Below are 13662 nucleotides of genomic sequence, written 5' to 3'. Positions count from 1 at the left end.
TTTACCATTCATTTATATTGGGCACAACATCATCTGAAACACAACCAAAACAAACTGCAAATGCATCCAGCAAGTTTGTAGAGTCACAAACAAGCTTGATGTAGTCATTGCGTGCTAGGAATATGGGACCAAATACTAAACGTATTCCAAAATGTTATACACTATAAGTGAATTTGTCCAAATACTTATGATACCTTCAAAAATGGAGGCACTAGGTACAATAATAAAACATGTTTTATAGTCGCTGATGGGTGCAGTGATGTGTTGTTTTACAGGGTCAGCCATATTAGTACCGTGCCCCTGGAGCAAATTAGGGTTAAGTGCCTTGCTCGAGGGGACATCGACAGATTTTTCACCTTGTCGGCTCGGGTATTCAAACCAGCAACCTTTCGGTTACTGGCCCAACGCTCTAACCGCTAGGCTACCTGCCGCTCCACATACAGTGCTTAATTTCTGAACGGTAAAATGGATACAGTTCATTCTGAAAGTATTCAGACCCCTTGACCTTTTCCTACATGTTGTTACGTTAAAGCCTTATTCTAAAATGGATTCAAAAAATAATAATTCCCCTCATCAATCTACAAACAATACCCCATAATGACTAAGCAAAAATAAAAACTGAAAGATCACATTTACATAAGTATTCTGACCCTTTACTCAGTACTTTGTTGAAGTACCTTTGGCAGCGATTACAGCCTTGAGTCTTCTTGGGTATGACGCTACAAGCTTGGCACATCTATATTTGGGGAGTTTCTCCCATTCTTCTCTGCAGATCCTCTCAAGCTCTGTCAGGTTGGATGGGGAGCATCGCTGCACAAATATTTTCAGGTCTCTCCAGAGATGTTCGATCGGGTTCAAGTCCGGCCTCTGGCTGGGCCACTCAAGGACATTCAAATACTTTTTAATTTTTTTATTTTTATTAGGGGGTAGATCAGCTCTAATATTGCAGATAGATTGTAACTTCCATCAATGTAATTGTCTGCATCACTTCCAATCCCCCATATTTCCTTTTTTTAAATACATTTCCCTTCATTACTTTCCAACATTTTTGACATGCGTTTTTCTGGATTTTTTTGTTGTTATTCTGTCTCTCACTGTTCACATAAACCTACCATTAAAATTATAGACTGATCATTTCTTTGTCAGTGGGCAAACGTACAAAATCAGCAGGGGATCAAATACTTTTTTCCCCTCACAAATGTACATACATATACATTTCCTTTAAAAAATATATTTCCCTTTATTACTTTCCAACCCCACCACCCCTTCCCTAATTGGAGTAAGCAACAATGCTTAGGCCTCTACTTCCAGCTTATACATACATTTTATGGACACAGTCAATTTTACAATAATTATATTTTGTTTGTTTTTACTCCTGAACTTCCTCTACCCTCAACCTCTCCGATCATTTTCATGATGTCCATCCGGTTTGCTTCTATATGCCATATCTTTCTAACTGTGCTCTTTCACAAAAGCTCTCAACCTATAACCTATATACTTATTATGGACATAGTATGCTTACATTATTAGTTATCTTGTTGTTATTAGTTGTTGTTAGTTGTTAAAAGTCCCATCCTTCAACACCACCCATCTCTTAACACCATCCATATTGGATTTCTATTTGCCATATATTTTTCAACTGTACTGTGATGTTTTACAAAAGTTCTGACCCTTTCTATTCTCATTCTTTCTACAGATGTAAATTGAAAATAAACATTTTTGCTAAAAGTATTATTATATTATTGATCGATTGACTTTTCAGACCACCCAGTAATGCTATCTGCAGGGTTAGCTCCAGGTAAATGTTGCAATCCTTTAGCCATTCCTGGACCTGTGTCCAAAAACAAGCTACAAATGGACAGTACCAAAACAAATGACCTATTGATTGTCTCTTCGCAGCAAAATCTGCAGAGCTGGGAAGATTGTATCCCCCATATAAATAACATTCTATTGGTAGCAAGAATTTTATATAATAATTTAAATTGAAAAATTCTAAGAGACTTGTCCTGAAGCCACTCCTGCGTTGTCCTGGCTGTGTGCTTAGGTCCTGTTGGAAGGTGAACCTTCGCCCCAGTCTGAGGTCCTGAGCAGGTTTTCTTCAAGGATCTCTCTGTACTTGGCTCCGTTCATCTTTCCCTCGATCCTGACTAGTCTCCCAGTCCCTGCCGCTGAAAAATATCCCCACAGCATGATCCTGCCACCACCATGCTTCACCCTAGGGATGGTGCCAGGCTTCCTCCAGACATGACGCTTGGCATTCAGGCCAATCTTGGTTTCATCAGACCAGACAATCTTGTTTCTGATGGTCTGAGTCTTTAGGTGCCTTTTGACAAACTCCAAGCGGGCTGTCATGTGCTTTTTACTGAGGAGTGGCTGCTGTCTGGCTACTCTACCATTAAGGCCTGATTGGTGGAGTGCTGCAGAGATGATTGTCCTTCTGGAAGGTTCTCCCATCTTCACAGAGGAACTCTGGAGCTCTGTCAGAGTGACCATCGGGTTCTTGGTCACCTACTTGACCAAGGCCCTTCTCCCCCGATTGCTTAGTTTGGCCAGGCTGCCTGCTCTAGGAAGACTTCTACCATTTAAGAATGATGGAGGCCACTGTGTTCTTGGGGACCTTCAATGCTGCAGAAATGTTTTGGCACCCTTCCCCAGATCTGTGCCTTGACACAATCCTCTCTAAGAGCTCTACAGACAATTCCTTTGACCTCATGGCTTAGTTCTTGCTCTGACATGCTCTGTCAACTGTGGGACCTTATATAGACAGGTGTGTGCCTTTCCAAATCATGTCCAATCAATTGAATTTACCACAGGTGGACTCCAATCAGGTTGTAGAAACATCTCAAGGATGATCAATGGAAACAGGATGCACCTGAGCTAGATTTCGAGGCTCATAGCAAAGGGTCTGAAAACCTGTTTTCACTTTGTCATAATGGGGTATTGTGTGTAGATTGATGAGAAAAAAATTAATTTAATCCATTTTAGAATAAGGCTGTAATCTAACAAAATGTGGAAAAAGTCAAGGGGTGTGAATACTTTCCGAATGCACTGTATGTATCAAAATATCCTCAAATAAAGGTGAAATTCTGTACTGTCGCCTCATATAAAACATTTGATCTCAAATCCAAAATGCTGGAGTATAAATAAAACGTTTTATTTCCAAATAAATACGTAAGAGAGTGTCTTTCTTATTCCTTAGGGCAGTCTTAAAGGCACAATCCGGAAGTTTGATTCGCATTGTAATCAATATGTCGTGTAGAAAGTTTTTGAGGCAGTTGAAATCACAATACCAAAGAGGCGCAGGTTAATTAATTTGAACAGCATATATTTCTTGTTGTTGTGTGTAGGTTGCGTTTCACTCTTTGCATTTGAACTTCATCTGGTTGCCACGGAGGACAGAAAACTAACAGATTTCACCTTTAAGATATTTCCATTAAGTCAACTTACTTTACCATTCTTACAGTACATAGAGGCCAACCTTTCTGCAATATAAACCACTGATGTCATCTTTTCATTCACTTCTTTGAGTTCTAAAATACCGGTGGCTGAACTGATAATAAAACGATTTCAAAGAGTATACACTGTATTAAATAGCTTTCCAATGGGTTATGGACAAGCAAGGTTCAGATGGGTCATTCATGCCCATACATGCAACAGTGACAGTTGTGCAAGAGCAAATAATAATAAATACAAGCATTGATAAAACCCATAACCTTACGTTTCTCTTTCAGCCTCTTTTTAAGAGTTTCATCTGGGTGAGAGACTAAACAGGACACAGAATTACTGTATGAAACAAAAACTGGCTGCAGTTTCTGAAGACTGTCCATCACGACTTCGGTCAAGACTGGAATATTTTAAATAATGTTGATTGGTTACAAAATATGACACAGATTTTTCAGAGACAATATTTTTAAAGCATAATAAGACATGCTTATAACACGTTATAATGCATTATAACTGTCGGCTTTAAGTAAAGTGTTACCAAAATGTTATCATCTGTGCTTAATGGAACTGGTATATGTTTGTCTTATAGGGTTGGTTTCCCAGACACAGATTTAGGCTAGTCTTGGACAAAGAACCACTTTCGAAATACATAATAATAATAATACAGTATTATAATAATTAGGTGGGTGCTTACATTGTCCTATTGGATTTTTTTTTTTTTTTGCATATCCCACTACTTGAAACACTTGTGGAGAGTGGGGTCATGGCCAGGGATCAGCCATTGTTGACGGCGACCCTGGAGCAATTAGGGTTAAGTGCCTTGCTCAAGGGCTCAGACAGATTTTTCACCTAGTTGGCTTGGGGATTCGAACCAACAACCTTTTGGTTACTGGCCCAATGCTCTTAACCGTAGACTACCTGCCGCCCTTCATGCTTTTAGTCTAGGACTAGGCTTAATCTGTGTCCGGGAAACGCCCCATAGAGTAAAGACACAGACAGAGAGAAACAGTGAACTATGGTCCATAATCCCACCTCTGTCTCCACTGTCCATGCCACCCGGCGTGATGGCTCTGAACCCAGTCTCACCGTGTAACCTCCTCAGCTCTCCGTCCCTTCCCTCCAACTGCCTCCTCAGCGTCGCCAGCTCCTCCTGTTCAACACACAACAGTTACTCAGGGACATCCTCCCAAAAAACACTTGTTGCGTTCCAGACCGACTAAATTGCAGATGTTGCATTGCATCAACCAATGGTTGTGTGCCACGTCATCGACTGTGCAGTAGAGCATCAGATTACTATGTCATATGGTGCGGTTAACTGATATGTTAACCACCTATGCAGGCGTTGTGAGATCTGGCAGGCGTCTGCAACATAGTCAGCCAGGAATGTGGCCACTGACTTAACATCTCCCCCTCTTCTACCCCCAACACCCACCACCACAAACAAACCACAACAATCATTCAGATGCTGACTTGACAATGACGATCACACCTGCTCTGGGTGTGTGTGTGTGTGTTTGAGAGGGGGAGGTGTGGATGAGGTGGTTAGTGCAATGGACTGGTGTGGTTGATGTCTCAGCAAGTGCTGGAGGAGCCGTTTTACATGGCAGTGTCAAAATAGCCTGGTCCCAGGCCTGTGTGTGTCGTCTTGCCAACTCAATTGACGTGACAATGACAACAGGTGTTGGCAAAACAGCACAAACAGATCTGAGACCAGGCATGGGATAGAACACCAAGCATGGATTCTTTAAAAACTAAAAAACTAAACAGGAAATGGATAAAGTAAACGATTTTTCAGATGACATTTCATCCATGAGAAAAAGGGAGGGAGGAAAAGAAAGAAAGAAACAGCTAAACAGACTTCCAAATGAGGGCAAAGAAAGCTACAATTAAGACATACCTGTGGTTTACATGTGCTACAGTATACAGCGCATTCAGAAAGTATTCAGACCCCTTGACTTTTTCCACTTTTTGTTACCTTACAGGCTTATTCTAAAATGGTGTAAAAAAAATATATCACCTCATCAATCTACACACAATACCCCATAATGACAAAGCAAAGCAAGGTTTTTAGACATTTTTGCAAATGTATTGAAAATAAAAAAACGGAAAAATCACATTTACATAAGTATTCAGAACCTTTACTCAGTACTTTGTTGAAGCACCTTTGGCAGCAATTACAGCCTCAAATCTTCTTGGGAATGACGCTACAAGCTTGGCACACCTGTATTTGGGGAGTTTCTCCCATTATTTTCTGCAGATCCTCTCAAGATCTGTCAGGTTGGATGGGGAGCATCGCTGCACAGCTATTTTCAGGTCTCTCCAGAGATGTTAGATCGGGTTCAAGTTTGGGCTCTGGCTGGGCCACTCAAGGACATTCAGAGACTTGTCCCGAAGCCACTCCTGTGTAGTCTTGGCTGGGTGCTTAGGGTCGTTGTCCTGTTGAAAGGTGAACATTCGCCCCAGTCTGAGGTCCTGAGCGCTCTGGAGCAGGTTTTCATTAAGGATCTCTCTGTACTTTGCTCCGTTCATCTTTCCCCTTGATCCTAACTAGCTGAAAAACATCCCCACAGCATGATGCTGCCACCACCATGCTTCATCATAGGGGTTTCCTCCAGACGTGACGCTTGGCATTCAGGCCAAAGAGTTCAATCTTTGTTTCATCAGACCAGAGAATCTTGTTTCTCATGGTCTGAGAGTCCTTTAGCTACCTTTTGGCAAACTCGAAGCAGGGTGTCATGTGCCTTTTACTGAGGAGTGGCTTCCGTCTGGCCACTCTACCATAAAGGCATGATTGGTGGACTGCTGCAGAGATGGTTGTCCTTCTGGAAGGTTCTCACATCTCCACAGAGGAACTCTGGAGCTCTGTCAGAGTGACCATCGGGTTCTTAGTCACCTCCCTGACCAAGGTCCTTCTCCCCCGATTGCTCAGTTTGGCCAAGCGGCCAGCTCGAGGAAGAGTCTTGGTGGTTCCAAACTTCTTCCATTTAAGAATGATGGAGGCCACTGTGTGATCTTGGGGACCTTCAATGCTGTAGACATGTTTTGGTACCCTTCACCAGATCTGTGCCTCGACACAATCCTGTCTCGGAGCTCTACAGACAATTCCTTCAACCTCATGGCTTGGTTTTTGCTCTGACATGCACGGTCAACTGTGGGACCTTATATAGACAGATGTGTACCTTTTCAAATCATGTCCAATCAATTGAATTTACCACAGGTGGACTCCAATCAAGTTGTAGAAACATCTCAAGGATGATCAATGGAAACAGGATGCACCCAAGCTCAATTTCGAGGCTCATAGCAAAGGGTCTGAATACTTATGGCAAGAACGTATCTTTTTTTATTTTTTTAAAACATTTGCAAACATTTCTAAAAACCTGTTTTTGCTTTATCATTATGGGGTATTGTGTGTAGATTGATGAGGTAAATGTTTTATTTAATCCATTTTAGAATAAGGCTGTAACATAACAAAATGTGAAAAAAGTCAAGGGGTCTGAATACTTTCCGAATGCACAGTATGCTTAAACTGGTGCCTTGTGGGTGTCACCTAAAGGAAGGTGTATTTCAGGGTTTACATTGATATGTTTAAGTTCTTTGGCTTTTTCACTGGCACCAAAAAAGACTGTACATTTTCTCATCTGGAAATATGTAAAAACAAAACACAAAAAACACCAGTTGAAAGATTCTTGTTAAAAAAACAAAAACTAAACCAAAGTAAAAAGTAGAAAGACCAAAACCCCATATCAGATGGCAACAAGCAGAAACCCTGGGAGAAGCCAACCTTCAGTGCCTGTAGTTTGTGCTCCTTCCTCTGTTTTTCATACTGCATCTGGCCCACTTTGATTTTCAGGCTAGAAAGCTTAGCCATTAACGACTAGTAGAAGTGGAGAGGGAGGTAAACCAAGGAAAGAGAGAGAAAAAGAGAGATGACATAAGAGAAGAGACACCAAAAAGGAGGAGGGGATACTGATGAGGAATTTTCAGTAAACTATAAGATAAACAAAGTTAATCACAATATGACGAACACGGATCCAGGGTTAAACATGGGTACATCTCTGTTGCTAGGCAAGAACTGAATTGGTTCCTCTCACTGGGTTTGTGTGTGTGTGAAATGGGCATCTGACCTGTGTTCGTGTTCTGGTCAGATTCTACAGTTGTCTTATCTGATCAGTGACTGAAACCAGACTGTGACCCTGTGGCTCTCCTTAGGCATATTCCAAGAACGAGCCGGGGTTGAACAGAGTTCAGGCTAAACCCTTTGTCTCTCCTTGGGCGTCTTCTTGATTAATTACAGCAAGACGGTGTGGGAGAGAGGGGTTGGGCTTGGGTATGTTTGAGAGATTGATTGTGGACCTGCCATGTCCACAGTCAATCTCCAGGTCAAGCCAGGGTGAGCCGGAGTTGAACAGAGTTCAAACTGATCATGATTTTGCATGACAAGGCTTGATTGGTCACACCACCATTGTTTCCAAACTGAATACATAGAGGAGAAGTCAGATTTTGCCACTATCATAAACTAAGGAAGTGGGCAGAGTGGTCAAGAGGTGGAAACTGGAGACAGTGGTGGGGGAACCCAAGAGGGAGGGGTTAAGCTAAAATATATGTAAAATGACTATGTAAACTGAGAGCTGGGAGGTGGAAAAGGAGATGCTCTGCAGACCACTCGGCTTTGTCCATTGTAATAAAGTCTATCTTAATTCTACAAAAACTCTGGAAATACTTTGGTTCTTTGATCAGTATAAGAACGAATTTGAACATAATTGCCGACCACGAAGAGACTGGAAAAAGAAACCATAGGGTTGCTGCGCTATTTGGAAGGAGGCTGAACGAATCACACAACCACAGAGCCCACTGTAAACAGAGGTAAGCAGAGTTCTTACTTTTAGTATAGAAATTGTGTGGTTCACTCGGCTGATTCTGAATGTCAGGTACCGGGTCTCTCCAGAATTATGGGCTAAGTTTAGGAAAAGTACAGAGTTTTTGTTCGAATGAGAAATAAGCATGCATGCAATGTTGATTTTGATTTTTGTATATGAGTTACGTCCTATGGCTACCGCACTATTGTGTTAGAAGAAGTATCGATAGCGGACTGCACGGGTAGGCATTGTAAGATAAGTGACGTCCTATGGATATAGCCGTCTCTGTGTGTATCAGGAAGGGGGTTATACGGGTAGGTGTTATTGTAAGATAAGTATTTCTATATAAGGACCGTGGATACAGCTTTGGTGTAAAAACCAGAGGACTGAATGAACGGGGAATAGTATTTGTACAGTGAGGGAAAAAAGTATTTGATCCCAAGCTGATTTTGCACGTTTGCCCACTGACAAAGACATGATCAGTCTATAATTTTAATGGTAGGTTTATTTGAACAGTGAGAGACAGAATAACAACAAAAAAATCCAGAAAAACGAATGTCAAAAATGTTATAAATTGATTTGCATTTTAATGAGGAAAATAAGTATTTGACCCCTCTGCAAAACATGACTTAGTACTTGTTGGCAAAACCCTTGTTGGCAATCACAGAGGTCAGACTTTTCTTGTAGTTGGCCACCAGGTTTGCACACATCTCAGGAGGGATTTTGTCCCACTCGTCTTTGCAGATCTTCTCCAAGTCATTAAGGTTTCGAGCCTGACGTTTGGCAACTCGAACCTTCAGCTCCCTCCACAGATTTTCTATGGGATTAAGGTCTGGAGACTGTCTAGGCCACTCCAGGACCTTAATGTGCTTCTTCTTGAGCCACTTCTTGTCCTGTCCCCTTAGCAGAAAAACACCCCCAAAGCATAATGTTTCCACCTCCATGTTTGACGGTGGGGATGGTGTTCTTGGGGTCATAGGCAGCATTCCTCCTCCTCCAAACACGGCAAGTTGAGTTGATGCCAAAGAGCTCCATTTTGGTCTCATCTGACCACAACACTTTCACCCAGTTCTCCTCTGAATCATTCAGATTTTCATTGGCAAACTTCAGACGGGCCTGTATATGTGCTTTCTTGAGCAGGGGGACCTTGCGGGCGCTGCAGGATTTCAGTCCTTCGCGGCATAGTGTGTTACCAATCGTTTTCTTGGTGACTATGATCCAGCTGCCTTGAGATCATTGACAAGATCTGTGTAGTTCTGGGCTGATTCCTCACCATTCTCATGATCATTGCAACTCCACGAGGTGAGAACTTGCATGGAGCCCCAGGCCGAGGGAGATTGACAGTTATTTTGTGTTTCTTCCATTTGCGAATAATCGCACCAACTGTTGTCACCTTCTCACCAAGCTGCTTGGCGATGGTCTTGTAGCCCATTCCAGCCTTGTGTAGGTCTACAATCTTGTCCTTGACATCCTTGGAGAGCTCTTTGGTCTTGGCCATGGTGGAGAGTTTGAAATCTGATTGATTGCTTCTGTGGACAGGTGTCTTTTATACAGGTAACAAACTGAGATTAGGAGCACTCCCTTTAAGTGTGTGCTCCTAATCTCAGCTCGTTACGTGTATAAAAGACACCTGGGAGCCAGAAATCTTTCTGATTGAGAGGGGGTCAAATACTTATTTCCCTCATTAAAATGCAAATCAATTCATAACATTTTTGACATGCATTTTTCTGGATTGTTTTGTTGTTATTCTGTCTCTCACTGTTCAAATAAACATACCATTAAAATTATAGACTGATAATTTCTTTGTCAGTGGGCAAACGTACAAAATCAGCAGGGGATCAAATACTTTTTTATACTGGTTTTATTGGACCTGTTCGAGTTTGCGAAAGCAATCCGTTCATCTTGGTCAACTGGTCTGACTAAATTCGGCCATTCAATTCATCGAGGTCACTTGGTTGTTCGTCTGGTGCATTTGTTCAATTCATTTGATTAATTTGTTCCTCCTGCTGGCCATTCTGTTCGATTCATGTTGGCACGAGCGGCTGCTTATCTGTACTGGTGTGGTTGTATGACATCTAGACATTATATTTCGGCCAATCTTTTAGAGTTTGTTTCGGCCATTCGATTTGGAAAACTTAGATGGGATTTAGGATTATGGTAAAATTGATTACAGTAAAATGGTAAATGTGATAGGGTTGACATTCCAAATTTGGGGCCTTTTATAGAAGAATATATTCCTGCAGGTTATACAAATAGTGATTAAGTGTGTTTGAGAATAACATTGTGTGAATGTGATATGGGAGTGGTATAAATGTGGAAAATGATTCGCAATCTGACGTGTTGTTTTTGGTTCGGCTGGGAGTAGTTTGTGATAAGTGGATGTGTGGCAATGGAGAATCATTAAAAACGCAAATTGATTGGTTGATGTGAATATATGACGATATGGTGAATTTTATGTGCGTGTAATCGATTACTAGAGATTTGATGAAGTAATAAGTGGAATAATATTCATATACTAACTTGCGCACTCAAAACATAGACGTACGTGAGGGGTGGGAAAGAATACATAGATCATTTGATAGAGATAAGGTTAAGCATTATATGACTGTCACTCATTGCGGAGCTAAGGTGGTGTAGTAAAGGGATTTCATTATGTCGCAAGGGAAAACATAATCCATTTGATTAAACTCGTCAGATCTATTTCCAAATCAATAAAGGTGGATTGGATGCGTATGAGGTATATATATGGAAGGAAAGAGAGAACATATATAAAAATGTAGGTACAGGAAAACAATAAGAGAAGCTCAATTAGAAGTGTCTATAGTATTGAGAGAATTTCAGTGGGTTATTCCAAAACGAGCAGTAATAAGGAAACAAATAGTAATCACATAGAAGGTAGGAGATTTTAGGATATGAACTAGGCGTCCAGATATAGACAAGTAAAAGAGAAAAACTAAGAAGGAAAAGTTAGGGAATAAATGCCAAGACGAAGATGGGGCGGCAGGTAGCTTAGTGGTTAAGAGCGTTGTGCCAGTAACCGAAAGGTCGCTGGTTCTAATCCCCGAGCCGACTAGGTGAAAAACCTGTCGATGTGCCCTTGAGCAAGGCACTTAACCCTTATTGCTCCTGTAAGTCGCTCTGGATAAGAGCGTCTGCTAAATGACCAATTTATTTTATTTTTTTATTTTTAAGATTAGAACGAGAACCAGCCGCATTTAAGTATAGGATAAGGGGATATACAATAGCGGATTACACAGTGACAGCAAACATAAAAATAATAACGTATGATATAGACATACTGAAGGACAGGAAAAGAAGGTATAGGGATTTGGATACGGGATACCTAGAGTACGAAAATGGAAACGTGAATATTATTAGGGTAAAATAGGGGGTGGTCTAGCGAAATGAGACGAGAGAACAGAGAATAAAATAATATTAAAAAGGAACACAAGGGATAAAAATGCATTTTGGGAAAGAAGCAGAGTACGAAGATATATTAGGGAGAAAGATACCATTAACTGAGGAATATAAAAACTTTTAGCTGAGATCACTACAGAAATATTACTGACCCAACACCCTAACAGAGACACTGAACCAAAACATAAAGCTACAACAGCAATCTAGGATTGTGAAAGTTGTCAAGTTAGTTTTTTAACCCTACGATAGAGGTAAACGCAGAACGCTGTTTGAGAATGGGTTTTATTTTTTGTCTACTAGTAAGAATAGAAGAGTTTCCATGTTTTAGCCTGTGATCACAGGTTGCTGCGGAAAAGGAGGAGGTCAAAGGGGGGTGAGTTTAACCGGTGTGAAATGGCTAGCTAGTTAGCGGTGCGCACTAGTAGCGTTTCAATCGGTGAAGTCACTCGCTCTGAGACCCTGAAGTAGTTGTTTCCCTTGCTTTGCAAAGGCCGTGGCTTTTGTGGAGCGATGGGTAACAGTGCTTCGAGGGTGATTGTTTTCGATGTGTGCAGAGGGTCCCTGGTTCAAGCCCAGGTAGGGACGGAAGCAAAACTGTTACATTGATGCTGTTGACCCAGATCACTGGTTGCAATGATTGGATTATCCGAAAGGGGTTTTTGGTTTGTTTATTTTATAAGGTGTCTTTTCCTCTTAATTGAACACGGTATTATATGATGTGTCTTGAGTAGGACTCTTTCTTCCAGGATTGATGAAGTCCCCTACAGTATGTATGTTAAGGGCGATATAGGAGACTACGTCTCAAACTACTTTTTAATAGATGCTTGGGATAAAATATCACTGATTCCTTACGCTGAGAAATTGACTATATTTGCGACAGGAAAAAGTATTACATTTAGTGGGGTTGGAGAATCTTTGCGAGAGTCAAAGACAGTGGATTCTAAAAGGTGACATTAACATTGGCCTCCAAAAGACCTCCAAGACATCCCAGACCTCCAATAACCTACAAGACAACCAAGACTCACCAGATTTCCCCACCGTTGATTTCTCTACCCTTGACTAGTCCCCTAACAGAAATTGGAAACCAGAACAGTTGAATAAGGAACATGGCATACTGACTATAGTAAAGAGCACAAGAACAAGACAGAGAAGAGAAAGACAAGATTAGAATGTATATTCCTGCCCAAGCAGGAACCACAACTGAAGTACAGAAAGGGATCGCTATTAAGTACGAGGGTCAAATTATTATTGGTGTGGGAGGAACCAGCACAAGGATTATGGGGAAATCACATGGGTTAACTGTGACCTCAAGATAATAAAAGAAAAAGACAGGTGGATCATAGACATAAGGATAACAGCCCAAGACTTAGATAAACAATTTAATGTAGTACTTATAAGTGCTACATTTCCAGGGGGCAGGGTTGTTGAAGTAGTTATTCCTTGGGAAAGTGCACTAAACCCCTTACCTGTTAGAGCCTCACCAGACGCAGAAGAAAGGGAATGGAATGAGGTGCTAAACAATGACTGGTATAGATGGGCACAATATGCTACATTAAAATTAAAGAAAGAAAACTGTTGAATATGCACTTCATCTCCTTTAAAGGATTTAACAGTAGTTCCAAATCCCCACAGTTACCAGGACTGTGCTACGTTCAACCACAACTTCTGTCATCTAAGGAACTCGGAAAGACCGTATTGCCCAGCAGAATGTTTGTCATATTTAGGAAATCCTAAATATAAACAATTTTATAATCAACCAGGATGGGGAGAGAAGTGTAAGCATCTTGGGCATCTTCTAGATTAATTACAGCAAGACGGGGTGGGAGAGAGGGGTTGGGCATGGGTATGTTTGAGAGATTGATTGTGGACCTGCCATGTCCACAGTCAATCTCCAGGTCAAGCCAGGGTGAGCCGGGGTTGAACAAAGTTCAAACTGAACATGATT

The 13662-nt window shown here is 41.3% G+C and overlaps 1 protein-coding gene across 11 annotated transcripts in view; it reads right to left on the bottom strand.

Annotated features, from left to right (window-relative positions):
• The window catches only part of LOC121576993 (liprin-beta-1), an 86215-nt gene that overhangs the window by 26949 nt on the left and 45604 nt on the right, over positions 1 to 13662 (bottom strand). For 4 of the 11 annotated variants that reach the window (XM_041890652.2, XM_041890653.2, XM_041890657.2 and 1 more), the window contains 3 exons: positions 7226 to 7318; positions 4477 to 4594; positions 3719 to 3763 (listed from right to left, as the gene is read on the bottom strand). In XM_041890652.2, coding sequence (XP_041746586.1) covers positions 3719 to 3763; positions 4477 to 4594; positions 7226 to 7318 — 256 coding nt within the window. The remainder of the gene's footprint in view (positions 1 to 3718; positions 3764 to 4476; positions 4595 to 7225; positions 7319 to 13662) is intronic. The other 7 variants (XM_041890655.2, XM_041890654.2, XM_041890660.2 and 4 more) reach the window with 7 other exon arrangements.

The sequence above is a fragment of the Coregonus clupeaformis genome, chromosome 11, assembly GCF_020615455.1.
Source record: "Coregonus clupeaformis isolate EN_2021a chromosome 11, ASM2061545v1, whole genome shotgun sequence".
NCBI classification, from domain to species: Eukaryota; Metazoa; Chordata; class Actinopteri; order Salmoniformes; family Salmonidae; genus Coregonus; species Coregonus clupeaformis.
This window is presented reverse-complemented; position numbering and strand designations above follow the sequence as displayed.